Genomic DNA, 16,697 nt, shown 5'->3' with positions numbered 1-16,697 from the left:
AGGACAACGAACCTAAGCACACAGCCAAAACAACGCAGGAGTAGCTTCGGGACAAGTCTCTGAATGTCCTTGAGTGGCCCAGCCAGAGACAGGACTTGAACCCGATCGAACATCTCTGGAGAGACATAAATTGCTGTGCAGCAACACTCCCCATTCAACCTGACAGAGTTTAAGAGGATCTGCAGAGAAGAATGGGAGAAACTCCCCAAATACAGGTGTGCCAAGCTTGTAGCGTCATACCCAAAAAGACTCAATGCTGTAATCACTGCCAAATGTGCTTCAACAAAGTACTGAGTAAAGGCTCTGAATACTTATGTAAATGCAATATATTTTTTTCTATATATAAATTAGCAAACATTTCTTAGCTGTTTTTGCTTTGTCCTTATGGGTATTGTGTGAAAGCTTGATGAGGGAAAATACATTTTAGAATAAGACTGTAATGTAACAAAATCTGGAAAAAGTAGGCACTGTAGACTGAAGGCACTGTAGACCCACAACTGTATGAATGACATTTTTACTCCGTGGCGGCCGTGTGGCCTAGTGGTAACACTCCCAGCAGTATTCAAACAGTACATGTTACAACTGCAATCTTCGGCACTGTCTATACTATAAATAGAGCTTGAGAAAATAAGTATCGTAAGGATGGTGGAATTCCATTCGTCTTTAAAGAGAAAACAAATTAAATAATATTGTTCGGTCAACACATCATGGGGAATTCATTTGTTCTGTCAATCAATCCCGAATTGAGTCAATTGTCACCCAATGCACATCTGCTCCACCACCACAATCTGCCAAGCCCCTTGTATTGGATAATGTTCCCCCTGATCATTGTTTCCACAGCACCCTGGCCTTCCCTTGCAGACTCCATGCAAAGCAGGCAATCAGGAGCCATCTCTCTCCTTTTCCACATGGTCTTCCACTCCCTCCCTCTCCTTCCCTCCTACCCTCCCCCCTCAGGCTCTCGCCATATGTCAAACATCACTCAAAATATGACAGCAAAAGTACATGTCACACAACCAAATTGCATGTGGAAAGTGAATGCAACATGCTACAGGTGATAAGTACAGATGTTGTCTGCCCATTGACCTGCAGGCTGGAGGGTTGGTGAGTTGTGGTGGGGTGGGGTGGAGTGAATATAGATTCCTATGATAATAGGAATCTCAAACCCTCTGACGGAGTTGTGTAACATTGTAGCAGCAAGGGGCAGGACTTCCAGTGTGACATTATGGGGAAAGAGGACTATAAATTGAGGGCCACCTCTCAGGCACCTGCAAACAAACAAGCAAGCAGCAAAGCAGAAGACGGATGGGATAATTTGCCAAAGTGCATTTAAGGATATTCTACTTCACCGTGAGCTCTACAAACAGACCAACAGCAACCATGTCAGCACACACCAGCCTGCTCCTTCTCATCACTGTGTGTGTGTCCATTCAGGAAGGTGAGTACTACAGCGCTATTACTATAATAAATTATCTTAGGAATTGTTATGTCTTCCACAAGCAAAAATAGACTTAATCATGTCATTGAAGTATTGAAAAATAATGGTCAAGTGTCTTCCACTGATCATTTTTTGAATGCATAACTAAATATAAAAATATCCTAAAAATATTACTTTGGAATGACACACTATATAAACAATTATGTAATTGTATTGAGGTTCTGCATCAACAAAACACTGGCTGACTTTCTATTTAAACTAATTAATATCCCTATACAATGATGACATGGTGCAGCATTGACTACATGTTTTTATTGTCCAGAGCAATGTAAAGACTTACTCATAAGCACACTCATTATATTCAGTGACAAGATATACAAAGCAACAAAGAGACACGTTTCACCAAGCCCCGTACCAACTGTTCCATCATCAATGAAGGTTTATCATTAAACACATTAGGACCAGTGTTACATCTCACTTTAACCTTGCTGACTAGCTCAGGGGTACACATTCTCAAATGTTGATTCTCTGGAGAACCTCTTCATCTCACACAGCACATGGATTATCTTGTGTTTGAGTGATCTTGGTTGTCAAAACCACCTTAAACTTGAACTTGTGAGAGCATTACAATGTTTGTTTGCTGGTTGTAGACTTATCATTGTACAGTCAGAAAATACCAGAGGCTGTGTTTCTCCATATTCTGGTCATCTCTGTATCGGGACAAATGAGATGTACTGACTCCACTGAAACACTAGTACACATTCCCTTTCTAACGAGGGACCCACTTACTTACTTAAAACGGTCAATAAAGAGGTGAAGTCTCCTCCAGATGTCTGTTTGCCCTTCACTATTGGCATTGGCACTCCCTTCAGAATGTTTGAACAGACAGATAACAGAGATTACAGATGATTACTAGCTTTCCACAGAAAGGATTGATTAGACTGGTGTGATCGATCAAGGCAAATAGCGGAGTACCGGTAATAGTGTCCATTTATGCTGGTGACAGGGTTGGGGAGTAAGGGATTACAAAAAACTAGTCTATTACATTACCAGCAAAAATATTGTAATCAGATTACAGATACTTTTGAAAAAGTAGATGATTACTTTGAGAACTACTTTTAAATTCAGAAAGGATGTTTGCGGAAAAATAATCTTTGACACTGTTTTCTCAATGACATTCAAATCAGCATTGAAAAAAGGCACACGCTTAAGTTTGTTCCATCTAAGCGAGTCTGACCACAAGTCAAAGACCACTATGATGACACACCAAATGTATTTGATGGATCGCGGTAAAAGAGCAGGAACAGGCTTTTGTAGGCTACAATCTAAGCTATGCTTTCCAATGGTGCGACTGCTGTCGGCATCCAAAGATTATCCAACTTGAATAAACGCTTGGAGGTAAGGATGACAGCAGTGGGTTAATCTACAGTGATACGGATATCACTTATTATTGATGTAATTGTGAATCACAGTTCTGCTCTCTCATTTAGCTTTTTTCGTGTTATGGATTGTGGTTGTTGTGGATGGCTGGTCACAAATCTAAAATGTGTATTTGAACCCAATAATGGTTGAATTCAAGAAGTTTAAGCTGCATATCAATCATTGTTTTTTAAACCAGTGGACAGCCAATGAAAAATGCGCTCTTGCAACAGCTACATAGCGCGGACCCCAGCCTATGGAATAAAAGTGGGGCTTTTATTGCTCAATCTAATTCAGGCTGATTAAAAAAATAAATAAAAATACATAGGCCTAATGGACACATGCTCAAACTCGCACACTTTTGATAGACTTAAAGGGGCAATCTGTAGTTGCTACATCCATTTTTGGACATATAAATGATATATATCTATCCATTTATTATTGAGGACTATAACTTATAAATGCCCCATGAGCTTAGTTCAAATATCACACTCCATGAGAAACCAAAATATAAGCTTGTTTTTCTCCAATGTTTGCAAACATTGTAAATGTAATCAAACACTGTATAGCCTCATAACATGGTTAAAACAATACTCTTGATATCATGGATGGTCAGTCCTTGCATCCACAGCTCTGTCTGTTAATCTGAGAGTGATTACATTTCTCCAGGCCCATCCCTCAGCTTTTTACCAACGTGACCGTTTTGTTATTGTTTCATCTGTGGATTTGCCCTTTAAACAGCTGCATATTATCAAGATATCGAAGTGTCACCAACAAAAAGGTCAACAATAGGCCTATAGAAAATGCAACATATTGCATTAATTTTTCACATGTAAATAGCACTTTTCAGTAGAGCTCAAAACATGCCATTTAATGAGCGCAGCATTTACTTTTCAACTCGATTCAATGAGCCCAATCCATACTCCATGACAACAAAATCATAAACAACAGAGTAGGCCTGGCTAATACATCCTTAGTTTTGGGGCTATGCTCAGGTAAAACAATTTGGCTAATCAATACTTACCATGTTTCCAAGTCCTATTCTTGAAGATCAAGGGGTATAACATTTATTGGAATAACTGGAATTCTGAATGACTTTGGTTTTTAATGTAAAGACATAATTTAATCGTATTATTGTTTGTAGCTGAAAGCAGAATCCTACATAACAAACTCATAAAGTAAAATGTAACATCCCATCCCAGCTATGTAAACTTTAACATTGATTTATCCTGCAATAGATGTCGTTAAATTGGTAACATACATTTGTGTCTTCTTTTAATGACTCTTAAGGGGAAAGTAATCTAAAAGTAATGGAATGTAATCAGAATGCGTTACTGAGTTTGGGTAATCCAAAAGTTATGTTACTGTTAACAATTTTGGGCAGGTAACTAGTAACTGTAAAGTATTACGTTTAGAATGTAACCTACCCAACCCTGGCTGGTGGATTGTACGGTCTTGATGCACCAGGATTGCTTTCTTAGCTATATCCTTCTGTCTGTCATGTAGGATTTGGACTTCCACTGTCAGAGAGGCCTAAGTCCAGTGATCTGGCTCCACCTCACAGAGTGCGGACCAAACGCTGTGCCTGCAACAACCAGCTGGACTCTGAATGCCACTACTTTTGCCATCTCGACATCATCTGGGTCAACACACCAAGGTGGGCAAACACACCTCACAGAAATGTATGCATTCACAGAGAGAAACACATGCTCATACACTTACTTACACTAACACACCATCAAAGATGTAAAACAAATACCTACTCAGCTTTGCAGACATATACTTGAGCAATTCACTTATGTGGGTCAATTACGTCACAGTGTGATGATATCAACATTAATATTTGCACCGTTTTTTTATTTTAGCTGTGTATCATTGGTATCAATATGACATTATTCTGGCAATCATCCCTGTCTTGCAACACTGCATTTTATTAATGCCAAGGAACAAAGTCTATAAACATTGTGGTTATATCTTGAGAGTGACTGAGCAAACTGATATTCCCTTTCTCTCTTTCCCTTTCTGTAGTAAGACCACTGTTTACGGCTTGGGCAGCCCTCTGTCACGTCGCCGTAGGTCTGCCGGTCGCTGTGCGTGTGCCGACTCTGACGACCACACCTGCACCAGCTTCTGTCTGGACAGGTGAGTTGGGGTCAAAACAATGGCCAAGACACTATCACACACACTACCACCGCAGACAGACAGACAGACAGACAGACAGACAGACAGACAGACAGACAGACAGACAGACAGACAGACAGACAGACAGACAGACAGACAGACAGACAGACAGACAGATACACAGAGACTGTGGAATGTTCTAGTTTTATTAGTTATTTGTGTACACAGAACAAGAGGGACTCTCTGTTGAAGCTCTACAAGGTGTGGTCTGAGAGCATAGCTCACTTCTCTGGGATTCTATTATTAGCTTGAGGGAGTGTTGTTGTGTGTGTCACACAGGCGTTCCCTCTCGTGGTGGAATGAATCTGCACCACAATGTTACGGAGTGCCCGAAGGGGCAGTGTAATCCCAGGCTGTGTAATCCCCACTGCGTGTTTTGATTGGCTCAAGGGACAGGGGAGTGAAGTGTCTAGGAGTCTCAAGAATTGAAGGCTGAATTTGGGATTAATGGTTCCTAAGGATGATAGAGAAGCAAATACTGGCACCTGGAGACACCCAGAGACTCAATGCACTCATTGTTCCTCATTTCTAGCGTGCAATCTGTAACGCTTCACGCTTGGATAGAGCCGTTAGACATTATATTGTAAAGACATTATTGTTTGGTCTATGACCTTGATGTCAGTAAAACTTTCAGTGTACAATAAAGTTGTCTTTAGATTGCCAAATTGGCAAAAAAAAGAGGCAACAGTTCTTTACACACCTGATTCTTTGATCAAAGGTATTGTGAGAATTCACTGATCTGAGTTTGTTTGAAGGGTATCTGCAGTGCTTTCAGAAAGTATTCATACCCCTTGACTTTTTCTACTTTTTGTTGTGTTACAGCCTGAATTCAAAATGGATTAAAAATAAATAAATCACACATATACACACATTACCCCATAATGACAAAGGAAAAACATGATTTTAGAGAATTGTGCAAATTTATTGAAAATGAAATACAGAAATATATAAATTTACATAAGTATTCACACCCCTGAGTCAATATTTTGCAGAAGCACCTTTGGCAGCGATTACACCTCTGAGTCTTTCCAAACCTGGATTGTGCAACATTTGTCCAGTATTATTGTCAAAATTCTTCAAACTCTGTCAAATTGGTAATTGATCATTGCTAGACAACCATTTTCAGGTCTTACCATATATTTTAAAGTAGAGTTAAGTCTAAATGGTAACTTGGCCACATTCCCTGTCTTCTTAGTAACCAACTCCAGTGTAGAAATGGCCTTCTGTTTTCGGTTATTGTCCTGCTGAAAGGTGAATTAATCTCCCAGTGTCTGGTGGAAAGCAGACTGAACTAGGATTTCCTCTAAGATTTTGCCTGCACTTAGCTTCGTTCCGTTAATTTTTTTATCCTGAAAAAGTCCACAGTCCTTTAACGATAACAAGCATACCTATAACATGATACAACCACCAGTATGCTTAAAAATATGGAGAGCGGTGCTCATTTATGTGTTGTATTTTTGGAGCAAATCCAATAACACTTTGTAGTCAGGACAAAAAGTGAATTGCTTTGCCAATTTTTTTGCAGTATTACTTTACTACCTTGTTGCAAACAGGATGCATGTTCTGGAATATTTTTATGCTGTACCGACTTCCTTCTTTTCCCTCTGCCAATTAGGTTAGTATTGTGGAGTAACAACAATGTTGTACATCCATCATCTGTTTTCTCCTATCACAGACTCTGTAACTGTTTTAAAGTCACCATTGGCCTCATGGTGAAATTCCTGCGCGGTTTCCTTCCTCTCCAGCAACTGAGTGAGGAAGGATGCCTGTATCTTTGTAGTGACTGGGTGTGTTGACACACCATCCAAAGAGTAATTAATAACTTCACCATGCTCAAAGGGATATTCAAAATGTCTGCTTTTTATTTGTATTTTACCCGTCTACCAAAAGGTGCCCTTCTTTGCGAGGCATTGGAAAACATCCCTGGTCTTTGTGGTTGAGTCTGTGTTTGAAATTCACTGCTCGACTGAGGGACCTTGCAATTATCTGTATGTGTTTGGTACAGAGATGAGGTAGTCATTCCTAAATCATGTTAAACACTATTATTGCACACACAGTGAGTCCATGCAACTTATTGTGACTTTTCTTCCTGAACGTATTTAGGCTTGTCATAACAAAGGGATTAAATATTTATTGACCCAAAACATTTAATCTTTTCATGTTTTATTAATTTGTAAAAATGTTCACTTCAACATTATGGGGTATTGTGTTCAGGTCTTGCCATAGATTTTCAAGTAGATTTAAGTCTAAACGGTAACTTGGCCACATTCCCTGTCTTCTTAGTAACCAACTCCAGTGTAGAAATGGCCTTGTGTTTTCGGTTATTCTCCTGCTGAAAGGTGAATTAATCTCCCAGTGTCTGGTGGAAAGCAGACTGAACTAGGATTTCCTTTAAGATTTGCCTGCGCTTAGCTCTGTAGGCCAGTCTGCCCACATCTCTCTCTCTCTTCTTGTGTGCAGCTCAGATAACTCTTCACCCAGGGCTTAATTAAGAGCTCCCCAACCTTTTGACTTTCCTTAATGAGTTTGAAACAGCTGTTTGCTATTCTGGTTTTCAAATGAAGCATAGGCTGTACACAGAATTATTTCATATTGTACCACAAGATGACCGTTGTTATTATGTTGCTGACCAGTGTCTCTTTCCTCCAAAGATCTATGGTCAGAGCCTCTGAGAGAGCCAGGGGATGGGCCTTTCCACCCAGGAAGGAAGCAGCCAGGGTCCCTGGGCTTAATGAGCGCTAAACAACATTGTGTGGCAGACAGTGAGGAATGAACGACGAGTACCAGAACAAATGACACTAACATGGAGAGGAGCAGAACAAAGGGCTGCTGATAGAGAGATGTGTCACATGCAGGAAGGCCACAGACCGGTGGAACTGCCTGCCTGTTTGTTGGTTTGCACCCATAAAGAGAGGTTGGAAAACAAAATGGGACAGAGGCCTGAAGACAGAGAATAGACACTAGATCCAAACCTTGAGGGATGGATCAGGCATGATACATACAGGGTATTTGTGCAGCAAACTGTTTGTTAGGGCCAGGAGGGACAAGGATGGTCCATGCTACTGGCAGACTCTGGACAGGTAGCCGTAGAGAAAAAAACACTTGATGTGTTCATGCTGGTTGTCTGTGTTCAAAACAGTGGCAGACCATTGCTGTCATGATGGAAAGAATGTAACAGGGAGAATATGACTGATACGATCATCAAAATTATGTATGAGATAGCCACTGTGTTTTTCTCATTATTTTGCCAAACATATTTAATCTCTCCTTTATTTGATTTGTATAATAACAACATATTATGATTGCCATGCAGGTTACTCATCAAGGAAAATGACTGAGGTCATTTAAAGGTGCAATGTTTAGGATTATACACTGAGTGTACAAAACATAAAGAATTACCTTCCTAATATTGAGTTGTAAAGTTGACTGGATGTCCTTTGGGTGGTGGACCATTCTTGATACACACGGGAAACTGTTGAGTGTGAAAATCCCAGCAGTGTTACAGTTCTTGACACAAACCGGTAAGCCTAGCAGCTATTACCATACCCTATTCAAAGACACTTAAATCTTTTGTCTTGCCAATTTACCCTCTGATTGGCACACATACACAATCCATGTCTCAGATGTGTCGAGGCTTAAAAATCCTTATTAAACCTGTTTCCTCCCCTTCATCTACACTGATTGAAGTGAATTTAACAAGTGACATCAATAAGGGATGATAGCTTTCACCTTGATTCACCTGGTCAGTTTATGCAATGGAAAGAGCAGGTGTCCTTAATGTTTTGTACACTCAGTGTATATGTGTGTATGGTTGGGTGGATCAGGTGGGTGGGAGTAAAAAATTAATAACAATGAAACATATTGTTGTATTAAATTGATTTCGACCACTTCTGTATTGAGTGACTGTGTGAAGCAGTGTGTAATAATAAACAAATGAATAGTTGAATTATACAAAATACTTGCCAGACTCTCCTTATTTAACTGCGTTGACTAGATGATGAACTCTATGTTTAACTACAACACAGTGTAATAGTTCCATTATAAATATTCTGATGGGTCAAGGAGTGCAGGCGGAATGGAGTTGTCAGTCTTCTTTGGTTTATAACCCTGCAACAGAACATATTATAAAGGAAATGTGAAGGGACGAGGAATTGCACCCAAGTCATGTGGCCGATTCTCCTGTGTTATTGTTTTATGGTGTGATACAGAACACATCTAGCCCATGGGATAAGAGACAGGAAGCATATTCAGTCAAACAAGTTGCCTGGATTTTTTTCCCCCTGGTGTATACAGGTCAATAACTGGGACAGAAATGGAAACACCTAATAAGCAATGACTGAGCACTTTGAATTTACGGAATCATATACAGTGGGGCAAAAAAAGTATTTAGTCAGCCACCAATTGTGCAAGTTCTCCCACTTAAAAAAGATGAGGGAGGCCTGTAATTTTCATCATAGGTACACTTCAACTATGACAGACAAAATGAGAGAAAAAAATCCAGAAAATCACATTGTAGGATTTTTTATGAATATATTTGCAAATTATGGTGGAAAATAAGTATTTGGTAACCTACAAACATGCAAGATTTCTGGCTCTCACAGACCTGTAACTTCTTCTTTAAGAGGCTCCTCTGTCCTCAACTCGTTACCTGTTTTAATGGCACCTGTTTGAAGTTGTTATCAGTATAAAATACACCTGTCCACAACCTCAAACAGTCACACTACAAACTCCACTATGGCCAAGACCAAAGAGCTGTCAAAGGACACCAGAAACAAAATTGTAGACCTGGACCAGGCTGGGAAGACTGAATCTGCAATAGGTAAGCAGCTTGGTTTGAAGAAATCAACTGTGGGAGCAATTATTAAGAAATGGAAGACATACAAGACCACTGATAATCTCCCTCGATCTGGGGCTCCACGCAAGATCTCACCCCGTGGGGTCAAAATGATCACAAGAACGGTGAGCAAAAATCCCAGAACCACACGGGGCGACCTAGTGAATGACCTGCAGAGAGCTGGGACCAAAGTTACAAAGCCTACCATCAGTAACACACTACGCCGCCAGGGACTCAAATCCTGCAGTGCCAGACGTGTCCCCCTGCTTAAGCCAGTACATGTCCAGGCCCATCTGAGGTTTGCTAGAGAGCATTTGGATGATCCAGAAGAAGATTGGGAGAATGTCATATGGTCAGATGAAACCAAAATATAACTTTTTGGTAAAAACTCAACTCGTCGTGTTTGGAGGACAAAGAATGCTGAGTTGCATCCAAAGAACACCATACCTACTGTGAAGCATGGGGGTGGAAACATCATGCTTTGGGGCTGTTTTTCTGCAAAGGGACCAGGACGACTGATCCGTGTAAAGGAAAGAATGAATGGGGCCATGTATCGTGAGATTTTGAGTGAAAACCTCCTTCCATCAGCAAGGGCATTGAAGATGAAACGTGGCTGGGTCTTTCAGCATGACAATGATCCCAAACACCGCTGGGCAACGAAGGAGTGGCTTCGTTAGAAGCATTTCAAGGTTGTGGAGTGGCCTAGCCAGTCTCTAGATCTCAAATCTTTGGAGGGAGTTGAAAGTCTGTGTCGCCCAGCAACAGCCTCAAAACATCACTGCTCTAGAGGAGATCTGCATGGAGGAATGGGCCAAAATACCAGCAACAGTGTGTGAAAACCTTGTGAAGACTTACAGAAAACTGCCAACAAAGGGTATATAACAAAGTATTGAGATAAACTTTTGTTATTGACCAAATACTTATTTTCCACCATAATTTGCAAATAAATTCATAAAAAAATCCTACAATGTCATTTTCTGGATTTTTTTTTCTAATTTTGTCTGTCATAGTTGAAGTGTACCTATGATGAAAATTACAGGCCTCTCTCATCTTTTTAAGTGGGAGAACTTGCACAATTGGTGGCTGACTAAATACTTTTTTGCCCCACTGTAAATCATTATCTCTCTGCATCATACTGTATGTATTGTTAATTCATGAGGTATGTGTGGAAAAGTAAAAGGTAACTTTTGAGTTGTGTGAAGAGTGAACTTTATTATGAGAACTCCCTTCACTGCATGCAGGAATAGGTGAGATTGAATAGGCCATTTCTAAACTATGTAATGTACAGTATATGAATGTTCATTTGGCAGTGGTGTAGAACAACATTTTGAATTGACACCAAGCCACTGAATCTCACCAGAATGTGAAACGTTGAAAGGATACTATAGGAATTAGCTTATGATGTAACACGTCTGTAGTGAGGAAGAAAATGCTGTAATATTGAATTGTTACGTAAATATGGTACATTTTAGCTCTCCAACAGGATTCTCCATTCACTTTACTAGGAAGTAAACTAATAACAATAACTGTTTTGAAAAATACTCTCACATGCTGATGTTTGCCACATGAAGCAAATAATCGAGAAATATGATTTTTCTGTTTGTGTATAGTATTTTCAACTTCTCCCAGTCTCTCAAGCCAATGCAAACACGGCTCTTAGTTTAAACGGAGGCCCAAGGTAGATAAATGTCCAAGAAATTCAAAACCTCAAATAAAAAATAAAAAAAAGATTTTCCCTTCAAAAGCAGGCCAGTTTCTGTTGTCATAAGGATCTCTTGGCACATTTCCTATGACCAAATGTGTCATTGCGGCAGTGTCCTGCATTAGCCATTTTTAGTTACCATGACCCCTCGCTGACCTGTAGGACATAGGCCTATTGCTGAGACGTTGAGTAAACACTGGGAATCGTCTTACTGGGGTTTTTAATGAGATGACTTTCAAGTAATCCATCTCCCCTTTGGCAGTTTGATGCAATCAGCCCCATTCCTGTCATACTTGTTGTCATACATCTACTGCAGAGTACCCCTGCGGCCAGGCTCTCCAGACAGGCCCCAACATAGTCAACCTTCAATCAAGAGCAGGGCCGGGTGCTATTTCCTCATGTCACCACAACGACAATAGATCAGAGGGCAACAAGATCACACTCTACTTGGCTGGCTAAACTTTATCCATGGTGCTGTAAGTCTCTAAAGAGCCTACTGTATAAGCCAGGCTTCAAACTGCAGACGCTAACATCACTTTCATCCTTCCTGTGTTCAGTTAGCCTAAACTGACAAGAGGAGATAATGCATTGATTGAAGACTATTCTAAGATATTGCGTTCTGAGAGAAGTAAATTACTAGCTTACCTTCAAAAGTTACTGAGCTGACATTATTTCCAACATCTCGGTTTGAGGAGATATGTTGGTATAGTTGGTTCATGCTCTTTTGTTCACTTGATTTATTATTGCCACTAATATCAGTGTCACTCTTACATTCTACAACCTAATGTACCATCAAACCTAATGTTCAAGGAATTAATCAAAACATGTATGATAATGTACTTGTTCAAGTATGTACAAGAAATAAGGGTACATTATCACATAAGTCATCCACTCTAGTATGTCAGTACATTAGTAAATTAATGAATTCTGTGAATATGTAACTAGCGGGGTACGAAAATCAAATGCAGCCTTGTTAAGGCTTGTAGTCGCTTACAACTACAGTGCATTAATAAATCAAGTGAAGCGTATGCAGTTTGTTCATTCTTCACAACTCATTTGAAAGTCTGTATAGTTCTGTAACTGATGATATAACAATTTGTCAGCATTCCAATTCCAAGCATTCCAATGAAGTAATGTCAGATAGATGATCGTATCAGAAAGTCCTTTTCAAAGAGGTCTTTCATATCGGTTAGGAAATAAGGAGAAAATGTAAGATAATGTTTAATCATAACGTAGTCAGTCATCTCTTTCAGAATGAGAATCTGAAAGAAATTGTGGCATGAAGGTTCATCATGGGAAAATGATGAACGTTTCATGACGGCAATGATGAGATAGAAAACAGTGACAAACTATTGGTAATCATTTTAGATCCTCCAATATAATCTGGTTTCAAAGCTTGGATAAGGGAGCATGCAGTAAAAGAAAATGGTGATGTTTTTGTAACAGCTTGTATACTGTTACATGCCAGCGTACACACAATATATAGACACACTAGTTTGCCTGACTCTGTGAGACTAGTATACAATACACTCAGTATAGAGTGTACAGTTGGCTATCCACCTCCTATCCAACCCCAGACAACCTCTGTAACTCTTTGCCTTTTACATGGTGGTCTCCAAAACAGGAAGGGCTGTTTCCTCAACAACCCAAACAAACAAAGTTACTTTTGCCCCCGTTCTACTCCCCTGGATAAATGCCTTGCACTCCTATTGTCCCCGATTTGGCTGCTTTGCAAAGCGACCCCAATAACCCCGTAGAAAATCTTCTGTAGCTGCACAAGTGCACTTGTTGTCCCTGTGACTGGGTTGACGTTGGCTGAATTACAGTAGGTAAGTCATCAGTGCAGAGTATTTAGAAAGGCGGTATCCAGTTGTTTGCTATGTCTTTCAGATGACTGTGTGATCTCGCTCTCTGTAACCAATGTGAGTAAGACCAAGAGAAGGCTTATAAAACTTCAATAAAAATTCAAACCAGTTTAATTAAGGCCCTTAACCCCCTACTGTATAATTTCAGTGTTTGACCTGATGGGGCATGGATAGGTGTCGCAATATGGTGATGACTCCACCCTGCTGTGTAATGGACTCCGGGAGACTTCTGCCACATTACTTACACAAATCTAGAACCTCCAGATATGCAAACACTAACTAGAAACCGATGTCCAATTCCAAACCAACCCTGCTCTAAAGTTTGATTTTTAATTGGGCACAAAATATTAATTAACAGGGAGAATGGGTTTTAAAGACAAGTAAGCAAATGAACAGTCAATTTCAGTCAATATTTTATTACTTGCAATGAACATTCACAAGCCAATTCATTCAAACTCAGAAAAAAATATACAAATATTTACATGCTTGAAAACGTTACTTACAATACAAGACAGTTACCTGTGCTATATACAGTTGAAATCTGAAGTTTACATACACTTAGGTTGGTGTAATGATTCTCGTTGGTGGAAGGAGAGGATGACCAAAATGCGGCGTGGTAAGTGTTCGTCATATTTTAATTGAAAAACTGAACACTACACAAAATAACAATGAAGAGAAAACGAAACAGTTCTGCCAGGTGAACAGACACAAAACAGAAATTAAACACCCACAACCAAAATGGGGAAAACAGGCTACCTAAGTATGATTCTCAACCAGAGACGAACGACACCTGCCTCTGATTGAGAACCATAATAGGCCAAACACATAGAAATATAACAACATATAAAAAGGAACATAGACTACCCACCCCAAATCACACCCTGACCAACCTAACACAAAGACATAAAAAAGGAACTAAGGTCAGAACGTGACAGTTGGAGTCATTAAAACTCGTTTTTCAACCACTCCACAAATTTCTTGTTAACAAACTATAGTTTTGACAAGTCGGTTAGGACATCTATTTTGTGCATGACACAAGTAATTTTTCCAACAATTGTTTACAGACAGATAATTTCACTTGTAATTCACTGTATCACAATTCCAGTGGGTCAGAAGTTTACATACACCATGTTGACTGTGCCTCTAAACAGCTTGGAAAATTCCAGAAAATTATGTCACGGCCTTAGAAGCTTCTGATAGGCTAATTGACATAATTTGAGTCAATTGGAGGTGTACCTGTGAATGTATTTCAAGGCCTACCTTAAAGTTCAGTGCCTCTTTGCTTGACATAATGGGAAATCAGCCAAGACCTCAGAAAAAAATTGCAGACCTCCACAAGTCTGATTCATCTTTGGAAGCAATTACCAAATGCCTAAGGTACCACGTTCATCTGTACAAACAATAGTAGGCAAGTATAAACACCACGCAGCCGTCATACTGCTCAGGAAGGAGACGCATTCTGTCCCCTAGAGATGAACATACTTTGGTGCGAAAAGTGCAAATCAATCCCAGAACAACAGCAAAGGAACTTGTGAAGATGCTGGAGGAAACAGGTACAAAAGTATCTATATCCACAGTAAAACGAGTCCTATATCGACATAACCATCCACTCTAGCCGCTCAGCAAGGAAGAAGCCAATGCTCCAAAACCGCCATAAAAAAAAGCCAGACTACGGTTTGCAACTGCACATGGGGACAAAGATCGTACTTTTGGAGAAATGTCCTCTGGTCTGATGAAACAAAAATAGAACTGTTTGGCCATAATGACCATCATTATGTTTGGAGGAAAAAGGAGGAGGCTTACAAGCAGAAGAACACCATCCCCACAGTGAAGCATAGTGGTGGCAGCATCATGTTGTGGGGGTGCTTTGCTGCAGGAGGGTCTGGTGCAATTCACAAAATAAATGGAATCATGAGGCAGGAAAATTATGTGGATATATTGAAGCAACATCTCAAGACATCAGTCAGGAAGTTAAAGCTTGGTCGCAAATGGGTCTTCCAAATGAACAATGACCCCAAGCATACTTCCAAAGTTGTGGTAAAATGGCTTAAGGACAACAAAGTCAAGGTATTGGAGTGGCCATCACAAAGCCCTGACCTCAATCCTATCGAAAATTTGTGGACAGAACTGAAAAAGCATGTGCGAGCAAGAAGACAGACAAATTCACGGACATTGAAGACATGAGACAAAGAAGACACATGAAAATGCTTGATCCTGCACCAGCATAGGCAGTAGATTGATTCAGCACCCCTGATAAATCCCAATTAAAAAATTATTCATATTTAAAATAAATGTCCATCAAATTAGTGAGCTCGGGCTTTATTACCTGTATGAGCAGAGAAAAATACTCCTCAGCAGAGCAGGGAGTAAAATACCCCGATGGATTTCTGATGGTATCGTGCCATAGAGGGTTCCTCACCTCTGCAGAGGGTTAAACCTTTTCCAATAGCAAACAGCCCAAAATCTGTGCCTCCTTTCTGCTGCTTGACGGCCGGCAATGTGTATAGTACCAGTCAAAAGTTTGGACACAGCTACTCAATCAAGGGTTTTTCTGTATTTTTACTATTTTCTACATTGTACAATAATAGTGAAAACATCAAAACTATGAAGTAACACATATCATGTAGTAACCCAAAAAATGTTTTACAAATCAAAATAGATTTTAGATTCTTCAGAGTTGCCACCCTTTGCCTTGATGACAGCTTTGCAATCTCTTGACATTCTCTCAACCAGCTTCACCTGGAATGTTTTTTAAGAGTCTTGAAGGAGTTCCCACATATGCTGAGCACTTGTTGGCTGCTTATCTTTCACTCTGCGGTCCAACTCATCCACAACCATCTCAATTGGGGTGAGGTCGGGTAATTGTGGATGCCAGGTCATCTGATGCAGAACTCCATCACTCTCCTTCTTGGTCAAATAGCCCTTACACAGCCTGAAGGTCATTGTCCTGTTGAAAAACAAATGATAGTCCCACTAAGCGCAAACCAGATGGGATGGCATATCACTGCAGAATGCTGTGGTAGCCATGCTGGTTAAGTGTACCTTGAATTCTAACTAAATCACAGTGTCACCAGCAAAGCACCCTCACATCTCCTCCTACACGGTGGGAACCACACATGTGGAGATTATCCGTTCATCTACTCCGCATCTCTCAACGACACAGCAGTTGGAACCAAAAACCTAAAACTTGGACTCATCAGACCAAAGGACAGATTTCCACCGGTCTAATGTCAATTGCTCATGTTTCTTGGCCCAAGC

At 40.1% G+C, this 16,697-nt stretch overlaps 1 protein-coding gene across 1 annotated transcript; it reads left to right on the top strand.

The window, feature by feature from the left end:
- The first annotated feature begins 1,248 nt into the window (after positions 1 to 1,248).
- LOC135523142 (endothelin-2-like) lies at positions 1,249 to 8,973 on the top strand. Its single transcript, XM_064949866.1, has 4 exons — positions 1,249 to 1,438; positions 4,364 to 4,514; positions 4,886 to 4,999; positions 7,690 to 8,973. The coding sequence occupies exons 1-4, from the start codon at positions 1,381 to 1,383 to the stop codon at positions 7,778 to 7,780; spliced, it is 414 nt and encodes a 137-aa protein (XP_064805938.1). The 5' UTR covers positions 1,249 to 1,380; the 3' UTR covers positions 7,781 to 8,973.
- The last annotated feature ends 7,724 nt before the right edge of the window (positions 8,974 to 16,697 follow it).

This window comes from Oncorhynchus masou, chromosome 30 (genome assembly GCF_036934945.1).
Source record: "Oncorhynchus masou masou isolate Uvic2021 chromosome 30, UVic_Omas_1.1, whole genome shotgun sequence".
Taxonomy (NCBI): Eukaryota; Metazoa; Chordata; class Actinopteri; order Salmoniformes; family Salmonidae; genus Oncorhynchus; species Oncorhynchus masou.
The sequence above is the reverse complement of the archived record's forward strand: the minus strand, read 5'-3'. Positions and strand labels throughout refer to the sequence as shown.